Source organism: Sparus aurata, chromosome 4, assembly GCF_900880675.1.
Source record: "Sparus aurata chromosome 4, fSpaAur1.1, whole genome shotgun sequence".
NCBI lineage: Eukaryota > Metazoa > Chordata > Actinopteri > Spariformes > Sparidae > Sparus > Sparus aurata.
Window position 1 is genome coordinate 35,985,181 of NC_044190.1, and position 22,566 is coordinate 36,007,746.

At 40.6% G+C, this 22,566-nt stretch overlaps 1 protein-coding gene across 2 annotated transcripts in view; it reads right to left on the reverse strand.

The window, feature by feature from the left end:
• adcy7 (adenylate cyclase 7) overlaps nucleotides 1-22,566 on the reverse strand; it is a 55,140-nt gene that overhangs the window by 24,997 nt on the left and 7,577 nt on the right. The window contains exon 2 of one of the 2 annotated variants that reach the window (XM_030415439.1): nucleotides 3,209-3,948. In XM_030415439.1, the coding sequence (XP_030271299.1) occupies nucleotides 3,209-3,373 (165 nt within the window). In that variant the 5' untranslated portion in view covers nucleotides 3,374-3,948. Of the gene's footprint in view, nucleotides 1-3,208; nucleotides 3,949-22,566 lie in introns of those variants that run through there. The other variant, XM_030415440.1, reaches the window with a different exon arrangement.

Sequence of the window (22,566 nt, forward strand, 5' to 3'; positions counted from 1 at the left end):
AGAGAAAGGGATTGTGTCAGAAAGTCAGCAGCAACACAATAGAAGGAAGGTTAAGATGGTTTTTCAACGGGGGAAAGTAATATAATCTCCGGTGACAGGGGCTGTCAGTTCACTATATGAAATGCCAGCCTGACTGACTGCTCTGCTACCTACCATCATGCCAAAATCAACAGCATGTAGACGATCAGCCCAAGTCAATGAATACCTGCCTTTTCCTGTCACTGTCGGAAGTGCGATTACACTCTCTACACTATGACAGCTACATTGTTTTAACCACCATTTTCTCCCTCAGTCCTTTCAGTCATTTTCATCTATTCAGTGTTCAAACAAAGCTTATAAAGATGATGTGTATTATTCGTGCAGCAGGGTAGTTTAATTAGCAGGGAGGCTGTAACTCAGTGAATAGACTTGCGTTCAAGTCTTCATGTGAGCAGGCATATCCATTCTGTTTTTTAAGAATTTTTAAGCAAGACTGAAGCACTACCAGCTCCAGGGCTACTGTTCTATAGCTCGACCTGGCCTCTGACCTCTCTGCAGAGAAAGGCAAGACGATTTCCTGACAGATAAGCATCATTAGCTTTATTAAACATGCGCCTGATGGTGTTTGATAGATGCGTTTCTAACCTGACATCTTTTCAAGGAAAGTATTGCATTTTCTATTTTTGTGTCCATTTCAGCGATGTCCTCCTTCACATTCAAACAGTTACACAATCACTCACTCATTCACACTTCTGGGCAGCTGCACTGTTAGTGAAGGGGAGTTAAGTGCTTTATTCAAGTAGTTGTTGAGGGAGAGGAGGGAGTTTTTCATTGGGTACATTTCATAGCCAAGCTAGAGATTCGACCTGACCATCAAGCCACATCCTGCTTCTCTAAACATTAGGCTACTGCTGCGGTCCTAATGTGCCACATTAGTCCCCATACACTATCCAACTCAATGAATCCTCTCTGCACCATCAGAGAAACAGCCAAATGCTAGACAGCAGAGAATCTCTAACGTAATTATCAGTGTCTTGATGCACCTCAATTCTTGATTTTCGTACTTATTTAAATACAGTATGGTAAAAATTTAGTCATGTACTACTTACATTTCACAGTCCAAGTGGTTTCTGTGTTATGTACACTCAGTGGCCACTTTATAAAGCCACTTTTACATATGAACTCCGGACAATATCCAGAGAATAAGACCAGGATATTGTCCACATTTGCTTGTTCATACATGCAGCACACAACAGGACATTGTCCATGTCAGACATGTTTACACATGCTGGAAATACTCTGCATGGTTTGAGCGAGGGGCCACGCCTGGTAAGGAAGCAACACAGTGCTCCGTAATGAAGACTGTTTTTGCGTTGATGTCAATACTAAATGTATTTGCACATATCCGCACTATTGAGGAAAGAGTGGAAAGTAAATAACAGGCAAGCAGAGAAGAGTATGAAGCACCTGGTATCTAAGCAGAAGATCTCACCAGAGAAAGACAACTTCAGCAATTTGGATCTGTGTCCACCAGCAGTGTAAACAGGCCATATGGAACCACGGGAGACTGAGCAGGGAAGTAATGATCCATCCATCCATCCATCCATTATCTGAAACCGCTTATTGTTTTCAGGGTCTAGGGGGGCTGGAGCTGATCCCAACTGACATTGCCCAATGGCGGGGTAGTGGATAAGACGTGGTTCATTCAGCAAAATAATTACCTAATTACCACACATTTTAGCATCCTGTAACACAATTCCTCTTAAGCCTTAGAGATTCATAGGCTACACATCACGTCTCCACAGATTAGGCGAATACATGGGCAAGTCATGGCTAGATCTGACATATCTCTAACCATCCCAGGACAGAGGGAAGTGGCAGACGTTACAACAAGAGAGTCGGAACAATCGCTTTAGAATAGAGCATTGGGTGAGTTTTATGTGTCATTTTGTGATAAAGAGACGTTGCTCTGTAGTTTTTAAAATTGTAGCTATAATTTTCCTATGCTCACAATGTAAACATTGTCTAACTGTGTAAAATCATACATGCTTCACTTTATAAACTAGAATTACCGCCTTGCATTTGTATGCCTCGGTGCACAAGTGAAGTTGCAGTTTACATCCATGTCTGTCCACACTGACTAAATATCAATACTGGTATTTCCCTCAAGAATCCAGTATCAGTCAGTCTGTAATGAACAAACAATCAATAACATAAGCAATGGCTGAAAATGATACTTGAGACAGGCTTCTGTTTCGTATCTCAAGCATCTTAGCTGATAACTATAGAGGAGATTAAATTAAAATTCTTATCTGACATAATTTCACCAATTGGCTGTCAAAGACACACAAAATACCCCGAGAGAGGAAAACAGAGAATCACTGCTTAATGTAAATATGGTCTGCGTTTTTATTTACCGGGACCAATGTGGAAGTGTAACACATAGACTGTCAATGTTATAAGCTTCAGGAGAACATTTTCTGCACTACACCTTACACCTTAGACTATACAGTTTCAGTGCTGATTTTCTAGTTTGACAACTTACGAGTCACTGAAGTGTTCATTAGAGTCAACGTGTGTGTAACTCCACAATATGAAGCACTGCGTTGACATCAAAGGTGCGTCACATGTAAATTTACTTGAACTGGGAATTTGCTGTAACCAGGTAACACTGTAATATTTAAGTGACCATGTGCTAATAACAGTCAAAAACACTGTCAAATGTCAACACCTTGCCTTGTCAACTATCTCCTTGTTGTGTCATTCCTCCAAATTAACTATTTTGTCCAACCAACAGTCTAACAGTCTATCCAGAAACTCTTCTTTTTGCTATCAAATGACAATCAGCATGACTTCAGCAAATGTCTGACATTTTTGCTTGAGAAATGATGTAAGCTATTAAACCAATAATCAAAATAGTTGGTGAAAAATGTTCTTCCGAAGAACGAAGCGTATTCCTTGCGGCTCTAATCTACACTAAAGTTTTATATACACCACCTGTTTAAAACAAGTTGTACAAAATGTATTTGATGTTTAAGGTCCGCAGAAAATAATTAATGTGCTTGAGTTCACAAGCACTACTGATGGATGGCTAATCCTTTCACTGCCTCAATGGCTGCTGATTAGTGGGGTAGTGTTACACACATCAACAGTCTAATGCACAGGTTGAGTTACAGCGTCATATATTTTCTGTACACTGAGGAAAACACAAACAACATAGAAGACTCACCAGGTGTAGGGCAAAGAAGAGGATGAGAAGGATTCCACAAGCGAGCATGGAGAGGCCCAGCAGGAGCACAAGTGGCTGATACTGGCTGATGCAAGAGAATTTGCGGTACAGTGCCTCATTTTTCAGCTCCTGGTCGTTCAACAGGTACTTCCCCTTGGCTGGCATGGCTCACGCTTCTCAAAGAGGCATATCAGGTGTTAACAAGGAGCCCCAGAGAGCAGGAGTGTGTGTCTCCACAACTTTTGTGTGTTTGGGGGGGCCAGAAGTTTCAGAAGATAAAGTCCACAGTTCTAGATCTGTTAGGATCTTATTGCTAACTCATGATGCTCAAGTAAAACTTGTGTTTTTCCTGCGGCGTGGCATCTTGAATGTTGTTGCTTCTCTCACAGCTCTGTCGTAGCTCTCTCCACAAGTCGTCCTCTCTGTCTCTCTCTTTCGCTTGATTCTCTCCCCTTCGCTAGTCCTTTTGTGTCTTCTATCCTCTGTCTGGTGTTGGCAGGCAGACCCGCTTCATCCTTTGCCAGCTACTGTGTTGCTCCCTTCAGTGGGTTTGAGTAATAAGCCCAGGGCTGGGAGACACAGAGGGGGAGGGGAAGGGAGGGGAGTTTAAGAAAGGGGAGGAGAGGGATACGGAGGAAGAGCAGGAGGAAAACAGGAGCTGATGAGGGCAGCAACGAAGGTCATCAGCGATCCCACCAGGTTTCAGGAAGTAACGACCGGTGAAGTCTGCAGCTCCACTCCTTTAGAGGCACATGAAAAAGAGACAAAAAAAAGACAAACACTTTAACAGAGGTCTGGTGGCAGACTTTGCAATTAACAGTATTTTGCCATAATATTTCACATGCATGTGCAACAAGACATTTGGCTGAATGACTCTTAAAGGAACCTGACACTCTAAAAAGGCAGAATGTTATTGGGATCCTCATGTGACTCACTGGGAATATTGTGAAAGTGAGACATAAATATCCGGATTTCTCGATGAGCACATGCTTAATCATACCTAAAATCCACAATTTCCACAATTTAGAAAGCCACGTCTCTTTGTACCCCTGTCTCAGTTTGGCCAGGACTTTTTGCAGAAAGCAGCCTTAATGATGTGCCGCACTACTAATGAGAGCAGTTGATTTGGAGCCATTTATTAAACAATGCAATGTCACAGAACAAACTTCTATAGAGCCACAGACCACTTTATTATATCCAACCAAATTAACAAACAAGAGAGGTCCACTGCCGAGAAGCACAAACCAAAGACAAGTCAGCCTGAAATGAAAATTTCAGCCAATTATTTCAGGCCGCTAAGATGTTGCTTTATGCGCACATGTGAACCGTTCACTTAGTAGTCTTCTTATTTCGCTCGGTGAATGTGTCCATTTTGAATAACATTGCATGTCTGCATCTTCCGGTGGGCCATCAGGATACGAGTAGGCATTATAATATTTTCATTTCACTACAAGAGAAACTTGATGTTCTCTGCAATTAGGTCGAAAAATATGTTTATTTGTGTTGGCCAAGATGAGCTGAAAAACTCTGCAAAAGTCCAATATCGTGCAACCCCACAGTAAACATAAAACCAAACAGGTAATATGAGTTTTTCTCTCTCTCTGTCTAAGACCAATAAAACATCTGCTTGCTGGGTGAGGCACCATGTCTTATTTACTTTACAGAGTCTGAGAGAAGATGCTCTGGAGGAGGGCTCTGTCAAAACACACCATGAACATCTCTTCAAACAATTAGAGCCCCTTCGGCCGAACTGGAAGCAGAACCAACAATTAGAGCATACAGTCCACTGACACCACAGTCTGACAGGAGAGGCAGGGGCAGCACAGCTGAGGTGCATTATGCTGATAAATAGATCCTACTGCAATTCTTATTGAAAAATTAGATGGTAAATTGTATGGGTTAAAGACTAGAAGGGAGAATTTACATTTAACTGTGCTGTTCTGACTATCAAGAGCAGCATTTATTCGTTTGGAACAGAGGATGCACTTCGCACCACTGTCAATAGAAACCTCATTTCCTCCAGTTCCTACTATTGCTGTATGCAGTTTGTGTAAGACACAGCTTCATGTTTGACCCTCACATAGCAACAGCATCAGACGCTACGTGTCATAAAAAAAGGAAATAGAAGAGAAAAAGAACAAGACATACACACAAACACCTGTCGCATTGTGTTCGACTGAACAGTCAGCTGCAATGCTTTCATCGTGGAGTGACAAAATGCTTTGCCACTGTAAGCAGTGTCATGACTGACCCGTTAGCAATTTACAACCACTTTTAACTTTCCCTTTCACTGCTGCTGCTGGACAGAACAGCATCCAGCCGGCTCTCCCCAACCTCACATAATACACCAGCAGTAGTCTAAGGGCAGTAAAAGCAAGGGGGAGAGCAGGGAGGTAAAACAAAGCATGTACGGCTGGTGGGGGGAATGTGTCCTCTTCTTGCATCAATAAGAACCAGCTGACCTGGAAGAAGGGAACCCTGAGTCGATGTTGACTGGATGTCACACTGGGGGAATCAATCTAAACCACATACTAAGGCTGGGCAACATGGCCTTAATATATTTATGCTGTATCACAATGCACATGATACATCTCGATATTTTGAAATCTTCTAAAAAATCACTTAATAAATGCTACGACTGGATGAAAAAATCAATTATCACAATATTTTTGACCAAATACATTGATGTTCATCGATAGTTAGACAGTTAGTTAGATAGACAGTTTAGCTTCGGCAAATTAAGCATTTGAAACCACAAGAGGAAGAGTCCCGACAGTATTATTCTCCTACAGTGCACTATGTTTCTACGAACCACAGGATGCTGCTCCTTTCAATCTGATAATCTTCCTCCTTATTTAGAAGAAACTATATGAGGAAGTAAAATGAAGTAAAAAGGAACCATTGGCTGTTTCTTTCAGTGCGATTGCTATCAGAGGTGTTTTTCCAGTTGCTCATGTTGCAATCAACAGTTGTCTGCATTTTTATTGTTTCTTCGAAACTCTCTAGCACACAAATCAACCAGTGAGTGACAAGACTGAACAGGACCAGGAAACAAGCTGGAGTCAAATCATGGATCAACGTCATGTTTCAAACCTGCCCTGCTCCATTTTTTCCTCCATCACTAATCACAAAACGAAAGGAAGTGAAAAGTTTGACAAAATGTTTCTAAATCGATGAATGAGGTCAGATGACTCAGGGACTTGAGCCCTGAAAGTGTTTGTTTCGTCTTTCGACAGCCATTTGACACTGCAAGAACTCTCATTTACCAGATGTTAAAGCTCCTGGCCCTGATAGTGCTTTTTATGCTCCAACTCTAAAGTTACCATGGCAGAAAAGCCAGCACCGTCAGACCTGTGGTTGTGTTGTAGCGCTGAGCTGGGAGAACAGGGAGACAGGGATGTACGCTTCAATAGAGCCGAGTCTCTCAGCAAGCGCTGATGAATAGCTGAAACTGTGCTGAACTGACTGCCAGGGTCTTTTGCTATGAAAAGCTTGGCAATTGGGGGAATCACATAGCAGCCTTGTAAATCTTGCGTCACTGAATCCTGGAAGAGCAGCCGTACAAAAACCAACTAACGTCACTGCGTGCTTGCTGCTGGGGCACAGGAACATACAGGTGCTTGTGTCAAAGAAAAGAGGAGGCGAAGTGTAAAAGAGGCTGGGAGCTCTGTTTGTGTGTGTGTGTGTGTGTGTGTGTGTGTGTGTGTGTGTGTGTGTGTGTGTGTGTGTGTGTGTTTTGTCTCTCTTTACACTGGGGGAGCAATTTGTTTTTTGTAAATAAAATTGTATCAAATGTGGTAATCTGAGATTCTTTTTATGTTTTCATTTGTTGGCATTTTGTTTAACTAGCTCAACAAGCACTGTTGTACCACATTTGTTTACTGAAGGTAATTTTGTACAATCTCTAAATTGACATGATAATATATATAAAAAAAAATGTGTACTGCACCTTGGGAACTGTTAACCACAATAATTCCAGAGACTAATCATTTGAATATAATTGTTGTTTACTATCTTAATATATGGTAACCCTGGAATGATCACAAGCATGCACAAGCAGTCTGTGGAGCAGCAGAGTGACATGTTTTGCCTCCCTAGAGACAAAGCAGGAGCAGGTATCTGCTGGGCTGTCTAAAAAGCACCAGACAATTCCAGATGCCAAACAGGAAGCAAAGCAATTGAAAGAGATCTTGTAAGCAGCTCATAGAAACGATGAGGATAAAGTGCTGACTTTCAGCCCGAAGGGTCATTACTTATCATGAATTACTCCGAATTTTCATTCCATCTGTGCCTGATTGAAGGCTTACATGAAATTGCAATTTCAAGAAAGGAAGCATGAAAAATTCCTCATTCAATCTGGAAATGCTGTGGTTGAGTGCTGCCAATGGTCGGTCCATTTCCTTTATGCCATCTCATAGGTAATAAACTAATCTTATCTAAAAAAATCTCGACCAGACCTTCACCAAACCCAATTCAAAGCCTTTTCAGGGTGAGCAAACAGGCAAGTCTCTTTCCCTAAGCAATTCACTCTGGTTTTATGGCCGTCTTTGTGTTGGCATTCAATAAGCTTAGACAAAAAAGGGACAAAGAGTGACCTCCGTAAGAGAAAACAGTGGGCCACATTTCTAAGCCCATGCTCGACAGATCCAGGGTTAGAGACGGTGTGGGTAAAGGTCAGTTAGACCATAGGAACCAGACTCACAGGCATCAGCCGAAGAGCTGGCTTGCTAACAATTAAGCATTCAAGAAAACAAACACTGAAATAAGCCTTTTAGTCCCTTGTTTAAATATAGCCGATGGCTGTGTACTGAAAGAGCGTTCAATTCACGTTGAACCCATTCACGAGGTTAATCTCTGGTTGTCCATAACAGAAAAGACAGTGCAGTGTATTTTGATAGACAAACTTTGATGCTAAACAATAGAAATGCACAGACTTTGATGAGACATTAACTAAATATAGCTAATTTCAGTTTCAGTTCTCTATGTATGGTGGTTCCTGCTGACTCAACCACACGCTGGTTCTCGTGTTCTTTATCTTTGGCTATCTAATTCATTTAGTCAGTTCAATTCCAACTTATGTACATTAATATTCCGACGATAGTTAAGACTCGAAATAACCAAGCCAGGAAATGTCCACATAAGCATTCATCCCAGTTTATATCCACAGATTTTATATCTGAGGAAGAAAAGGGTACCTCGACAGCTCTCTTTTTGTATCGGCCCCAATTAATTCATTTAACTCTATAATTTATGATTAATTTGGCATCATTACATGTACAGTCACGCTGAACGTTACATTTTAAAGATGGTCGTTCAATGATTTATCTGAGGAACTGGCGTTTAAATGTCCAGAATGACCAGCTCTGGCTTTTTATATAACAAATATTAATGCTTGCCATGTTATAATTAGTTAATTAACAGGAACTGCCCAGTGTTATTTTCTGTATGTACATGGGACAAATTCTATCCCAGTCAGAATTTGGGTTGAGGGGGGTAGGCTACCAAAATAATCCAGCAGGAGCTTGCTCATAAACAGAGCCTTTCCATAAACAGATGACTGATGCATGCACAGCAATGCACGGGGCAGATTAGATTAGGGGTCCTGTCCTTTCCCCATCTCCCCCCCTCTCCTCCCAGTACTGTCTACTGGTATTGAATTAGCCACATTCACCCAAAGGAGCTGCTGAAAGATAACAATATTAACAGGATGCTATCTCAGTGCTGATTTAAGCTTCAAATGCCATTGCTTATAATAAATAAAGGAAGTAGAAGCAAGAGCACCACATGCTCGGAAGCTGGCCATTACTGCTCAAGTGTTTCACATTTACTTCCACAAATTGGAGCCAAGTCGCACTGCCACAAGTGAAACCATCAATTTTGCTGCTTGACACGAACAGCAGTCCAAAGAGGGGTTTATTGATTTAAAGATACATAGAATTTAGATCTAAACATATCAGCTGTGAGGCAAATCCAATAGTGAAAGAGCATTCATTAAATTAGTCTACATCATTTCCTTCTCATATTCTGTTTGAGTTCGAAAACACCTGCACTCTAACACACGAATAATGCTGTATATCAGTCCACCAACTCATCCTTAGCATAATGTCAGCATAGTCATACAAAATGTGTTATTCAACGAAACCAGTTAAAGGGACACTTTGAACTTTAAACCAGCTCTGTATGTTTACAATGTTGATATTATATGCAAATGCACATGTAAAAATCCTCTCAATTTTGCCTGCACCCAGAGCTCCGCACCTCTTTGCCAGCGAAGGGCTGTTATATCAGCTACAGACTGTAATTTGACAGAGAGAGCCACCCCACCATCTCTTTCTCGCTCTCGAATCGAGTGAGGGGCGTCTAACCATGGTTTCAACAAACTTGCCCATTTATTACCTGAAATGTCTTCACAAACATATTCAAGCATACTATCTAACTGCAAGAGAGAAAGTTCATGAACTGGCAGTAGCCACTATATTGTTCCAGAGGGCTGAGAAAAACTAAGAGAAAAACAAAAGATGTAATACAATATTGTTTGTTACCCACTGGTCCCCATACAGTGTCCTGTTTCAAAACGGACACCATGCCAAAACCAAGCACCACCCAATTCATAGTACGTCACCCATCACCTCGATTGTTTATTGGGTGGATGCAGTGCAGTGCATTCTGGACGTTGTAGGTTTTCTTACTTATATGGAAAAAAAGGTAACACCACAGCGCTTTATCTCTGTTTTCTGTGTTCATGTATCACCAACTTTCAGGAAACATGTTTCCACTGCATAGACAGCCCAGATGTATGCAAGGGCCATCTCTCCAGCCGTGAGATGCTTCATTAAAAAGAAAAAGATGAAAAAAAGATCATCTGTTGGCAAGAGGCAACGCAAAATGATGTAACAACTGCTTCAAGGGGAAGTCTCTCTTCTCCTACACATACAACCCTGACTAAAAAAAGGATTTTACTGCAGTGACTGTTGATGTTGCACCAAAAGAACATATTGTTGATCTCTGATCCTTTAATGTGCTGCTGTGAGAGTGTGTAAATCCTCCTTTTTTAGTATTGAATTAAGAGTACCTTCATGGACCAGAGTCACACATTCTCCATACATTTTGTTGGATGTTATTGTCACTTTCTGGCTCAGTTCCACAATATCGTTGTTGGTGCTATAACCTTTAGCATAAATAAAATATATATAATGCACACGGACAGATGAGCTACATGGAATGTTTTATTTCCGATTGTTTGATGTTTTTTCCTAAAGATACATAATTTGGAAACAAACTTGAGAAGAAAACCAGGGTGGAAAGTATGTGCCTCAGTGAGAGAGACCATTGTTTCCAGCTGGTGTAGCCAGCCACATCCACATTTCGGGTTTCATAACTGGACTCGCTCCATCCTGAAACTGTGAAGGCAGTAGGGCCCCTCTATATGCCTGGCCCCTTCCACCAACAATAAGAAGACCATAATTACCCCTTAGTCCGCCAGTCAGCTTACTACCACCACTGCCATTCAAACAGAAACCTCAACATCTGCAAGCAGCACAGCAAAGCGCTGTTTGCACAGCTAAACAAAACCTAGCGTGGATATCACACAGAGCTGCTGAAACAGAAACGGTGGCAGCTTCAGATCAGCCTGATGATGGTAATTTTCCAGGCTACCATAAAGCCCTGGCTGCTGACAGGGCCATCTGGCGCATGTTTTCTAAAATCTAAATGTCATAACTAGAGTTGTTTAACTGTGTTCATGATTCATACTGTACACGCACCTATATAACTGCAATGTTTAACCTTTACTGATAAACAGCATGGAAGATGAAATTCCGTTAAGCAACACAAGCTAATACATGTAAAATCAATGAGGTTTATGCTGCAGTGTATAAGTACACAGATTTATAAGTCAGCCTCATGCTGATAAGAGAGGGTCTTTGATGCTACAGAAGCAAGGATTAAGTATTCCCCACACGCAATTAGCGGGCATTACTAGGAATCATATTCCATGATGGTCGTCCTTATTACAACACATTCTCTGTTATCTTTGGGAAACACTGACAATGGAGGCCACACCAGGAATCAGCAACAAAGCAAAGGCTTTAGCTATTGGAAAATCCCTGCTCTGCTGTAATAGTTTGACCTGCAAGCCAATTCCTCTGTGTGTGTGTGTGTGTGTGTGTGTGTGTGTGTGTGTGTGTGTCGCTCTTTATCAACACCACACCCTCAACTGTCAGCTGTGATGTCTGATCTGCATCCTGTGGCATGTTCACTGAAAGATGTAACCCTTTAATGGAAACACAAGAAAGAGATGTCTCCGGCATAATGACAAACATGTTTCTCTGTGAAATCCCTTGGGCTCATCTCCAGAATCTTTAACCGAAAAATTTGACTCGTAGCTGATTTACTTATAGTAAACATGCAGAGAAAGTTAAGCATATAGAATAAGCCTTTATTCCAAGTTCAGTTAAACCATTTATGACTTCAAATCCGTCACAACCCCATTGTGTCCACATGTTCCATGTCTTTAAATATATTTCAGATTTGCAATATTAGCTCATGAATGTTTGTACAGCAGGGTGAGGTCTTGTTCCATATCAAAAGCAAATGACATTTAATGGGGCCTTGACAGCAGTGATTACACACCACATTGAAAATGGAATTACATAATATCTATTATACAATATCACGAGAAAAATGGGAGGTTACCAATCGGCTTTCGGATAAAATGTATGTGCATGCGCTGTGTAGCTTGTTTTTACATTAGGCATACTAAAGACTCTGAATAGCAATGTTTTATGTCTAGAAACAAATCACATTTGAGCACATTTTATATATAGATATTTTCAAAACTATTAAAATCCCAGTGATGTCACATTTGTTGTGGTCTGTACAAAACAAAAACATTTTTTTACATCTGGAGAGCGAGATTTGTAAGCCAGAGCATCTCTGTCGCATTACAGTGCTTCATTTTAATGCCGTTTTGTAACAGATTTGAAAAACTGGAGCTTGCAATTCTAATTTGGATATTGCACTTGGCCATGTTGTGACCACATAAATTGACCCTGCCTGCATAGCCAGTATGTTCTCAAAACAATACGTCTATTTAAAGTTAACTCTAATGCTTGAAACATACAACTATAACTTCTATGTGATTTTCTTCAGTTTTTGGTCTGTTGGCTCTGTGAAGAGATCCTTACAATAATCACTGTTTCAACAAAAGTTGTGCCTTTGTTTCACGATGGAAAAATTCCAATAACACTTCTACAGTAATAATGTTGAACATGTTTTACCCCTGCAGCCTCCTCACAGACAACACTGAGGAAAAAATTATCTCTGGTGCAATATTATGCCAAATACTCACTTATTTCTTCTGCCAACACGTCAATAAACAATTCAGACATTATTGCTCAGTTTCCTGCTTTTTTTCTATTTTCATGCATTATTTGTTCCACCGGCCCCATTCAATTCTTCACACTGTCAAGTAAGTCGTTCCAAGTACAGCAAGCTGGCAATCATACATGAATCTGACAAATAACTATAGTACAACCCTACTGAAGATGTAGTCTATTCTAGAGTGGTCCCTCGCATGAGACCGATAAGACCCTCAATTCCCACACAGCTTTTACTGGAACACAAAAACAGCAACTCTCATACCGGTCGATCTGATGCTCAAATACAGCAGTGCATTAGTATGACATTAGACTAAAGCTTTTAGATTGAAGGGATTAAAATTCCCTGGGTGAGTCCATGCGCAGACTGTGACTTCATCTCCAGCAATATTTAATTCTTGTGTTTGGATATATCAAATCATGTAGCTATGATGGCGTTCCAACTCCCTGCTACATGTCATGCTCTCTCCTCTCATCCTACAGTCTTTCAAGGTCTCCAAAAGACGCACTGCAAATAGAGTGACAAAATGTTATGGAAATCAAAGCTGGTTTGCGTTTAAAACAGGATTTAATGTTTGCCTCTCACAAGGCCATATCAGTCCTCTTTGAGCTAAAGCCACACATTCCAGTTAAATCCCCTGAGTATCCAGATGACAAAGATTCATATCTGACATTCTGATTAGATTTCTGATTGAAAATTCACAGCGCTCAAATTACCACATTGCATTAGGTGTACTAAGAAATATGTTGCTTTGCATTTGAACAGCAGATCCAAGGACAGGTCAGAGCCACAGTCATGGTGCATGTAAAGCTGAGGTTCAGTGTTTTGCTGAAGGAAATTTCAAAAGGATATTAAAAAAAAAGAAAACTGACCAAAGAATTATGGGGCATTTTAACAACCCATCAGGAAAAGTTACGAAGGGCACTTAATTTAAAGTCTCGCATTCAGCTATAAAAAATATGAAACGGAAACAAAAGTTCAAAACATGGCATTGATTAACATTAAAAGGATACTGTATACTACAGTACACAGCTGCAGTTATATTGCTTAAAATGAAGCATGAGGAAATGAACATTTCAACGTGCCATTGTGGACACATGAAGGCACTTACTTGTCACTGAAATCCGACCTTTGACAGAAACATCACAGAAGACTACGGATACAAATTCTAGGCTTTTTCCAAAATATAAATCTGGCTTGATTATTATGAAAAATAGTTCATATTTGTGTGAAAATAAGAGTTCAATATCTGCCAAATGTAGTGCATCTACTTTGTTCTGGGTTTTTTGGGATCTTTATGGTGGGGTTCAATTCATTTCTGACTTCAAAAAATTAGAATCTTGGCCAACCACTGCACACTCTTTAGCTAGTGCTATCTTAAACTTATATTCAGGTGCAGTCTATCTAGACTTGAGACTTAAATTCTCAATAAACTCATTCTTGGATTCTGTGGTCACCATCTACTCGCCTGAACTTGCTCCTCGCTTATGTGCAGCAGATTTTTCCAAGTAATTTTCTTGGCAACAGCTTTGCGAACTTTGTGGATGGGAAACTAGGAAGGATGCACTTCACATGTTGTTAGTCAAAGTATCAGTGTGCAGAGGAGGGGGAATCTGTGGGGAGTAGCATGAGGCTCTGTGAATGTAACTAGTCATGTACTTTTCTTGCTCCTTCCTTGCCTGACTATGGTCATTAGTACTGTGTGTACACAGCGCTGATAGCTATGTTACTACTCTGGGCTTTGAGTATGAGTTTTAAGCCCTCATCCATCTTTGTACCTTTAATGACAACATGTTCTGACATTGGGCGTGCATGCAGGGAGGAGTCAGCGTGTCTGCATTGGTTAACAGCTGCCTGGCTCTGGCTCAAACATATGGACCAATGCATGTTGTCAAACACACCCTGTCGACACACCCTCATGCAAACTTACATACACTACACCATCCAGCCAAAGCCAAACAACAAGAGTCAAGCACAGGACTGATCACCACCAACAGTGCTATTACAAGAAGAGTGAGGTGGGGTGAGGTGACAGCGCGTTGGGTGACACCCTCCCATTCCTCAAAAAGCTACTGATAAGTTGCCCTTGGGTATATGCCAGGCACTTATGCCACAAGTGCCCAGCAGATTTGCTCAGGAGCCATCAGTATAAAACTGATAGGTGGTACAGTGGCTCAGCGATTAGCAGTGTTACATCACAGTGTCTGTTTCTTTTCAGGCCAAAAAACCAGCACGTTAGGTATTAGGCATTAAGAATACTCATCTCATTAGCCTTGATCAAAGCAAGAACTGGAGCTGGTCTACGAGGACTGAGAAAGGCCTGCTGGACCACACGGGTAGGTCGATGAGATTGGATACTTTTCCCCTTAGAGATAAGTAAAACATTTTAAACTGTTTGAGTTTTAACATTTAAGAATATCTTATACTTTGCCTTAGCACAAGGTTGATGGAGTAACTCCTTGGTGCACATGTGTAGAATTTCATTAATAGCTGTGCTAAAAAAAAAAAAATAAGTGTAAGAGCGAAAAGAAATGCTGACTGTATGTGCTATAAGCGCTGCATGGCATGGCACATTGTGCTAAGCCTTCAATTACAGCTGTGCAGCAGCAGAGAGGTCAGACAGTTGGAGTGACGCAGAAGGAGCACAGAGGGATCTCATTACCTCAAATGCCTCCGGGGAGCTATGGATGACTGAAGTGGATGGAGCCTGAGGATTTAACTAATAGCATCCTTGTCTCCTTACCATCTTCATTAGCACTCATACCATTTGTGTACTGCCTTTTCATACGACTGACATCCAACTTGTCTGAACAGCTTTAGTTGAACCTCTTTCCTCTTCCCCATGGCTCTGCCTTCTCCAATGGCACACTACTTTTAGTGACTCAATGGGGGCCTTGTCTGTGGCAGCCTTACAGTATGGAGCGCAGCTAGAGTTACACATCTTGTAAAAGCCAACCCTTATGTTTTGCCACTGCTGACCAAGGAATGTGCAGCAAAGCATCACTGTTGAACAGAGTCACAGTTAGGAATGCCTGCATGCAGCAGCACCCTTCCTGGGGTTTCTGTGGCTGAGTGGGAAGAAGAGTTTTTGGCTCAAAGGAACTGGCTTGAGATGACGGGAGTTTCACTGCAGCCCCTCCCAAACGTGAGTCACAGTCTCACTCTGTGCTGCATATAGAAAAGCTCATCCAGGTGTGAAGAGCTCATCCTGTGCGTTTGAGGGTATGATCCCAACCAGAATGAAAAAGGGTGATTCTGTCATTTAACAAGGGCAAAGGGCAGTTAAAACTAACAAATAGCTAGTTTTCAGATGTAACTTTAAGAAAGAAGGATTATACTCCTTTAACTCCTAAGAATAATGCTGATTCCACCTGTAGCCCAACTTCAAATTTCAAGTCCTCTTTTTGTGGATGCATTTACAAAGCAATGGCTTCTTAGACTGGCTTTCTTTGTTTTTCTTTTCATCAGTTATTGACTTTAAGGATAAGTGTAGTCAGTCTCTTTCTTGCTCCCCTAGCCTACCCTTGTCTCTCAGTGAAAAGCCCATTTATTCCTGAATAAATTGAAGACATCTTTGTTAAGAAAAAAGTCACAAGCATGTATCCTCATTAAAAAATATGTATTTCTAATAAATAAATAATCATTTAAAACAGCTGGGCACTGTGACGTTTAGCAAGTGTTACTCAAACAGCAGTAAGTAGTGCATTGGAGGACTAAGCTACATCAGTCTTTGGATACAAATAAAACTTGTTCATAAAATCAATTCACCGTCGATTTTCGTCTTTTTACAGGATTTGCCAGCAAGAAAAATATAGATATCACCAGACTCATCCTTTAATTCCTATACAGGTCATTTTATACTGTATCTGATTAGGTTAATGTTTCTATGCACCTTCTTATAAGTACATATTCTTGTACGACTGAGATAAAAAACATTACTGCTGCACCAAATGACACCACCACCAATAGAAACCATGTTGCTGGAATTAAGCAACAGAGGAATTAAAGAAAAAAGGCACAGAGTGTTTTACAAAGGCGTTACTTGAAACTACTTGAAGGACACGCTTTAAGTATCCGGCACTATCAATCCTAGACTCTGGGATTTCCTAAGTCCCTAAAACCGCAATATCAATGTTCTTAACCCTCCAGATCATCACTGCCTACCTTGCATTGCAACAGAGACACTTTCTTGCATCACAAGGTTTCATTTCAGGCTTTATCTGAAAGAGGAACACAAAAAGCTTTTTTGGTCAATATAAATGTTAGCTGTCAGCAATCATCGACTGACTGACATCCAACTATCAATTAATCTATAGGCTATTACGCCATAGTTCTGAAGCTCAGAAGTTTCAGAATATTGTAAATTAGCCGACAGCACTGAGACAAACACATTTCTTCACAAGTCCTACAATTCCATCCCTCCTACTCTTTTTGCACTCATCACCTTTCTACTTTCCTTTGTGTTTCTCTCCGCATTTCTCCAAATATGACTGTTTCTACAGAGTTCTGACGTCAAGCAAGCGTAAGGTTTGCAGTACTCCGAGAGATCTCGAGTGAAGGCCGACTGTACCCTGTGACATTCAGTCGACCGCACACCATCTCACTTCCTTGGCGACCGTGACTCATTTCCCTAACAACGCTGCAAGGACAGCTTAATAAAAAGGGAACCTGCAGCCACTGCACAATTAGTCACAGATGGATGCTGTTATGAAAGCAACTGCAGGTTTTAAGTTATGTCAGTACAAACACTGATTGAGTTAAGATAGACAAGCACAGGACACATGGTCTCTGCTCCTCTAACAAGCAGTAAGTGTTCCTAAATGGCCTCAGTGCATAACACACATCGTTTTGACTCAGCAAAAACTTTTTTTTTGAGAAAGGATAACAATACAGTATAGGCTGGCCAACTGTCATTCATTGATGGAATAGCATCCTTTTGATTCTGCGACATGTGAGCCTAAAGCTTTGGGACGCTCCACTGGACCACTGCATCTCAAATGGTGACAGCAGTGGCCTGTGAGTGCAGCCTCACAAAGGATTCACTGAGTGTAAGTATATATATATATATATATATATATATATATATATATATATATATATATATATATATATATATATATATATTATATATATATATATATATGTGTGTGTGTGTGTGTGTGTGTGTGTGTGTGTGTGTGTGTGTGTGTGTGTGTGTGTGTGTGTGTGTGTGTAACACTAACAGAAACCAGATCTTATAAGGACAGTGGTTACCATAGCAAGGTCAAAAGGGTAACATTGGCACAATGAGGAGAATCACTTGAATCACTTCATTTCACTTTAATTTTTTGTGAACTATTGTATCTATTACATTATATTTGATTAGATTTTGTATACTGTAGTATCTGGGGTTAATGACATGGCATTGTGAGATCCCCTCCGAAGATTTCAATACAGCATATACAGCACCACTCCCACAAATTATCCCAGAGTGATACTGTCCATAATCCAAGAATATTCCTCCGTGTTGTTGTTGTAGTATAACTGGTGCAACAGGTAGATTTGAGGGTATAATAGTTGCACAGTTGCAGTCTGCAGTAATTACTAGATACATAAACTAGCTAACGAGTCTATCTTCTCAGGCTGAGCCGACAGGTTTTTGTTCGCTGGTTATTTTTGTCAGACATTGTAGGGTTCACAGAAGAGCTTCTTACTTGCTTCAAATGAAATTTAGATGCCTTGCCCATGAAAGATAAACAGCTTTGAAAAGATGAACAATCTAACCTTGTTTTCCTTGTATAATAAGTGCAATTTAGTCTTGAACTCTGCTTCCATGAGTTCAATTCAATACTTATGTCAACCTAAATCTAAATATGTATCTGGCACACTGAAATATCAGCCTTCTCAATTCAGCTGGGTTATTTCTTCAATATGATCCTAGTTAAAACTACAAAGGTGAACATCTTAAATTATTAATATGATATGAATGAAAGTTCAACTGGAAGAATTGGACTCCTGAAATTGACATGATGCGATCAGCTAAAGACATCTCACTCTGATAGCTGATATGAGCAGCCACCAGTGACATTTGTCATTTTAACCAGCAGTAGTCTGCACAGGCTAAAAGTGAGAAGCTGTTAACTGATTGCTTGTAAACTGTTCTTTGCTGTTAAAAGACTATAAATAACAGACCCATTGCCATTTGAGTAGTAAATTAGGCAGGTAAATGAGAAATTACAAAAAACAACTCAAAGACGTGAGACATTAATGTGTAATTAAGTGTATTTTGTCAAAGTCAATCACTGGTGCAACCTTTTAGTGTAGAACCTGGTTGTCATTTTGGAGAGAGGGGCACTCTAACACCAGCAGGTTGAGGTGGACAACACTATCACACAAGTTAAATAAAGAAAGAACTGGATTTCAAAGGGCTTTTGGTTGGAGCTGATACCGCTCCACTGACATATCCGGGATCAGCTGGAATAGTGCTCCATAGGGTCAGCTTGGGACATCCCTAAATACATTTGAAATTGTATCTAATGCAGTGTGAATTGTGAAGCCACACTTCCATCCTCTGTCCAGTTTCATATATCCCTTTTATCTCAGGGTTTTAGCATCTCCACTGTACTTATTGGACTGGCTGTCTATGAGAGAGCCAATCCTGGCCAATCACTCATTTACCAGCTGAACACAATGACTGGCTTGTTGAAGCAGCAAAGTGCCGCAAGCCTTCAATGAAAAAGCAAATAGTACCCACTATATTGTTATAAACCTCATCCTTACTAACATCTTCATGAGAAGCTGACCTTTTAGACTACATTCAGATTTAATGAAAGACCAACTGTTATTAAAAATGTCTTCAAAAATCAACACTCACCAAAACTCACACTCACCCTCGATTACAATGTTCAAATTACAAATATTCTTAATGCCTGAGAGCAGAGTTTACCTTCTGCTCTGCAAATTCCTCTATTGTCTTTAGTGTCCTCAGTTACTAATGTCTTTCACAGGTAAACTGTTTTTCAGCTCTAAAGTGAGTTTGGCAAACTCTGCGTCTCAATGGCACTTCTCCAGATGGGGTGCTCTCGTAAGCATTACATAATGTCCTTGAACCACAGCAAGTACAAAAAAACACTGAAATTGAAATGGGGAAAAAAGAGAGAGAGAGAGCAAGACACCCACACATCTGCACCATCCACACTCAAAACGAGCATTCGCAGGAGGCATGCATCGGCTCATACTGGCTGCAGGGTATTCCAACATTCGACACAGCATTTGATCTGGAAGTGAGCCATGCAAGATTATTTCATACGCATCCATGTGGCTCAAAGCATTTCACGGTCAACATATCTCATCGCATTGCATTATAGGCATACTGTGAGAGATTTAAGAGTCTGAATGTATGATTGATTGTATCTTTTCGGTTATAAATAAATGATTCACTTTTAGTGTGTACTTAACTTGAAAACCATTTTATCACCAAACTGCTGAAAGCAGACTGTTATTAGTGTTTTCACAAAGGAGCTGGGGGCGGGGACGGTGCACAGGAAATTGAACTATACAACAGACAATAGGGTGAAGAGGCATTTCTCTAATGGCACTCCAAAGCATTCCCATTTCAGCGGCAGTGATCCTCTCTAAACAGCAGAAGTAAAAGAGGGCATGGCCTTTTATGGCCCCTGAAGGCCTTTCCAAAGCGACATACATTAGCAGCAAGTGAACAAGTGTGAGTGAAAATTAAAGGTAAGGTGATGTCAATAGTGTACAGGACGTATACATTACACAATATATACAGTAAGGTTGCTATAGCACTACAATGTTTTGTTGCACCGTCTAACAAAGCTGAGAGCTGAAAATGAATCATGTCACATCAGGGACAATTGATTTACATCTTCTCAAAGACAATGTAGTTCCATTTTTCTTTCATCTGTTCAAGCTCACACACTTAGAAAAAGACCACTATATATTCAACTACACAGTTTCTCTGAACTTGCTCACTCTTAAGTGAGTAATATAACCACAGGCACTTGTACTCACAGGGTAGTACATTCAGCCAAAATGTGTTATGGTGCGTCTGAAATGTCACCACAGAAACAAACATTCACAAAGTACAATTATTGGTTTAGCAATGCAGGTAGACAATGCTAGATTTTCCTATTATTTTTTTTATTTTTTTTTGCTGCGTTCAGGGTGTTTCTTGGTGTCAACAATTTGAAGGAAGATAGCTGGTTGTTGAGTCTCATTCCCAGGCTATGAAGTACAGACACTTTAGGTTGGTGAGCCACCAGTTTGGCCAGTTTGGTTTGGAGAGCCACAAACCCAAAGCGTCAGAATTTGATGACCTGAGAATGAGACTCACCAATCAATTACCTTTCTCCATAATCACTTGCATGATTCTAATTTTGATGTTAAGCGAAAGTCTGATTCCCCATGGAATGACTAAATATTTTACTGAGGGTACTGGTTTTGTGAATAAAAAGAGCTGAGGAACCACAGTCACATGTATCACACACACACACACACACACACACAGCAGAAAGCTAATACAGGGGCATTATTGTGGTGGCGGGCACACATGAAGACATTTGGGATCAGAAGGAAGAGTGAGTGAGGAATTGGTAACAAGCATGGCTTTCCTAATCCCCTTTAAAACCAGTGTTCTTTGGGGAGGCCTGGCAGTCCAGGTGTTAAGGTGCCGACCATGAACCGCAAGTCCCCAAATACATTGCCAATAGCAGATTGGCTGAAAATCCTGTGGTCACCATGTTACAGTGAGCAGTGATTCACAATCTTAACTACAATCACAGTAATTACCACATTGTTATACAATAAATAAAAGTAAAAGGAACGATGTGTTCTGGTGTATATCAGGTTACAATTGAACAAACCCTGAGTTTAACGATTATTAAAAGTTATATCCAGTTTTAGGTCGACTTGTGACAGTGATGTCTCCAGTCCAAAACTTGACTGATGCAACAGTGCCCATAAAAACTGTATCAATCCTATTTAACATCCACGTGTAACTCTGGAATTTTTTAATTATTATTGTTTCCAGAAACAGTTCTAAAACAGAGTTGAACAATAATAAATATTATCTTCTACTACATGTTGTTCAATGCAGCTAAAGGTCAAGCTTCAATGCATTTAAAAACATGGACCTATAACCTGTAAAAAAGAAGATACACACAGCTGTGGCCCTAGTAACCTAGTGGTGACATATCGTTGGGCACAAACTCTCCTAAAGGGTTTTACTGACACAATGAGGAAAGAGAAGTTTTAACATGCAAATTCTTCTACTCTTATTAACCTGGTGAACTGTTACAGCTGTGTCTCACTCTACAATTTTACGACTAACCAACCATCCATCCCGTCTCTGCTGATTTGTGTTATATTATCAGGAAGAGACTTCAGATGCTAGGGCTGCCACGAGTGATTATTTTCATCATCAGATAATGTGGAATTATATTTTTATGACATTAAATGTCAGAAATTGGGGCACCCCAGTAGCTCGATTGGCAAAGCATGCGCCCCATGTACAAAGGCTGCGTCATTGTCGCAGCGGGCTCAAATCCAACCTGTAGCCCTTTGCTGCATGTCATCCCCCCTCCTGCTCACCCAATGTCAACAAAGCCTCCATAAGTTTTAAAGCTGGAAGCAGCAAATGTTTGCCTTTTTTTTTTTTTTTTCTTCGAAAAATCAGGATTAATTCATTGTCTTTCAATCAACTTAATTAATCACTGCAGCTGTATCAATTGCAATTTCAGACAGTCCAGACTAGGGGTGAAAAGGTATACCGTATTTCGGTATACCGCGGTGGTGTAAAGCCACGGTGGTGACACCGTGAGATTTCCAAGCTCACGGTGACGGCAATTAATTAATTATTTGAATGTTATGCTGCGCTGCCGGCGCAACTCCACTTACACAAGTAGGGAACTCATAAATAAAACATTTCACTTCACGTCCACATTAAGATCAGTGGTGGTCAGTCGTCACTCAGTCACATT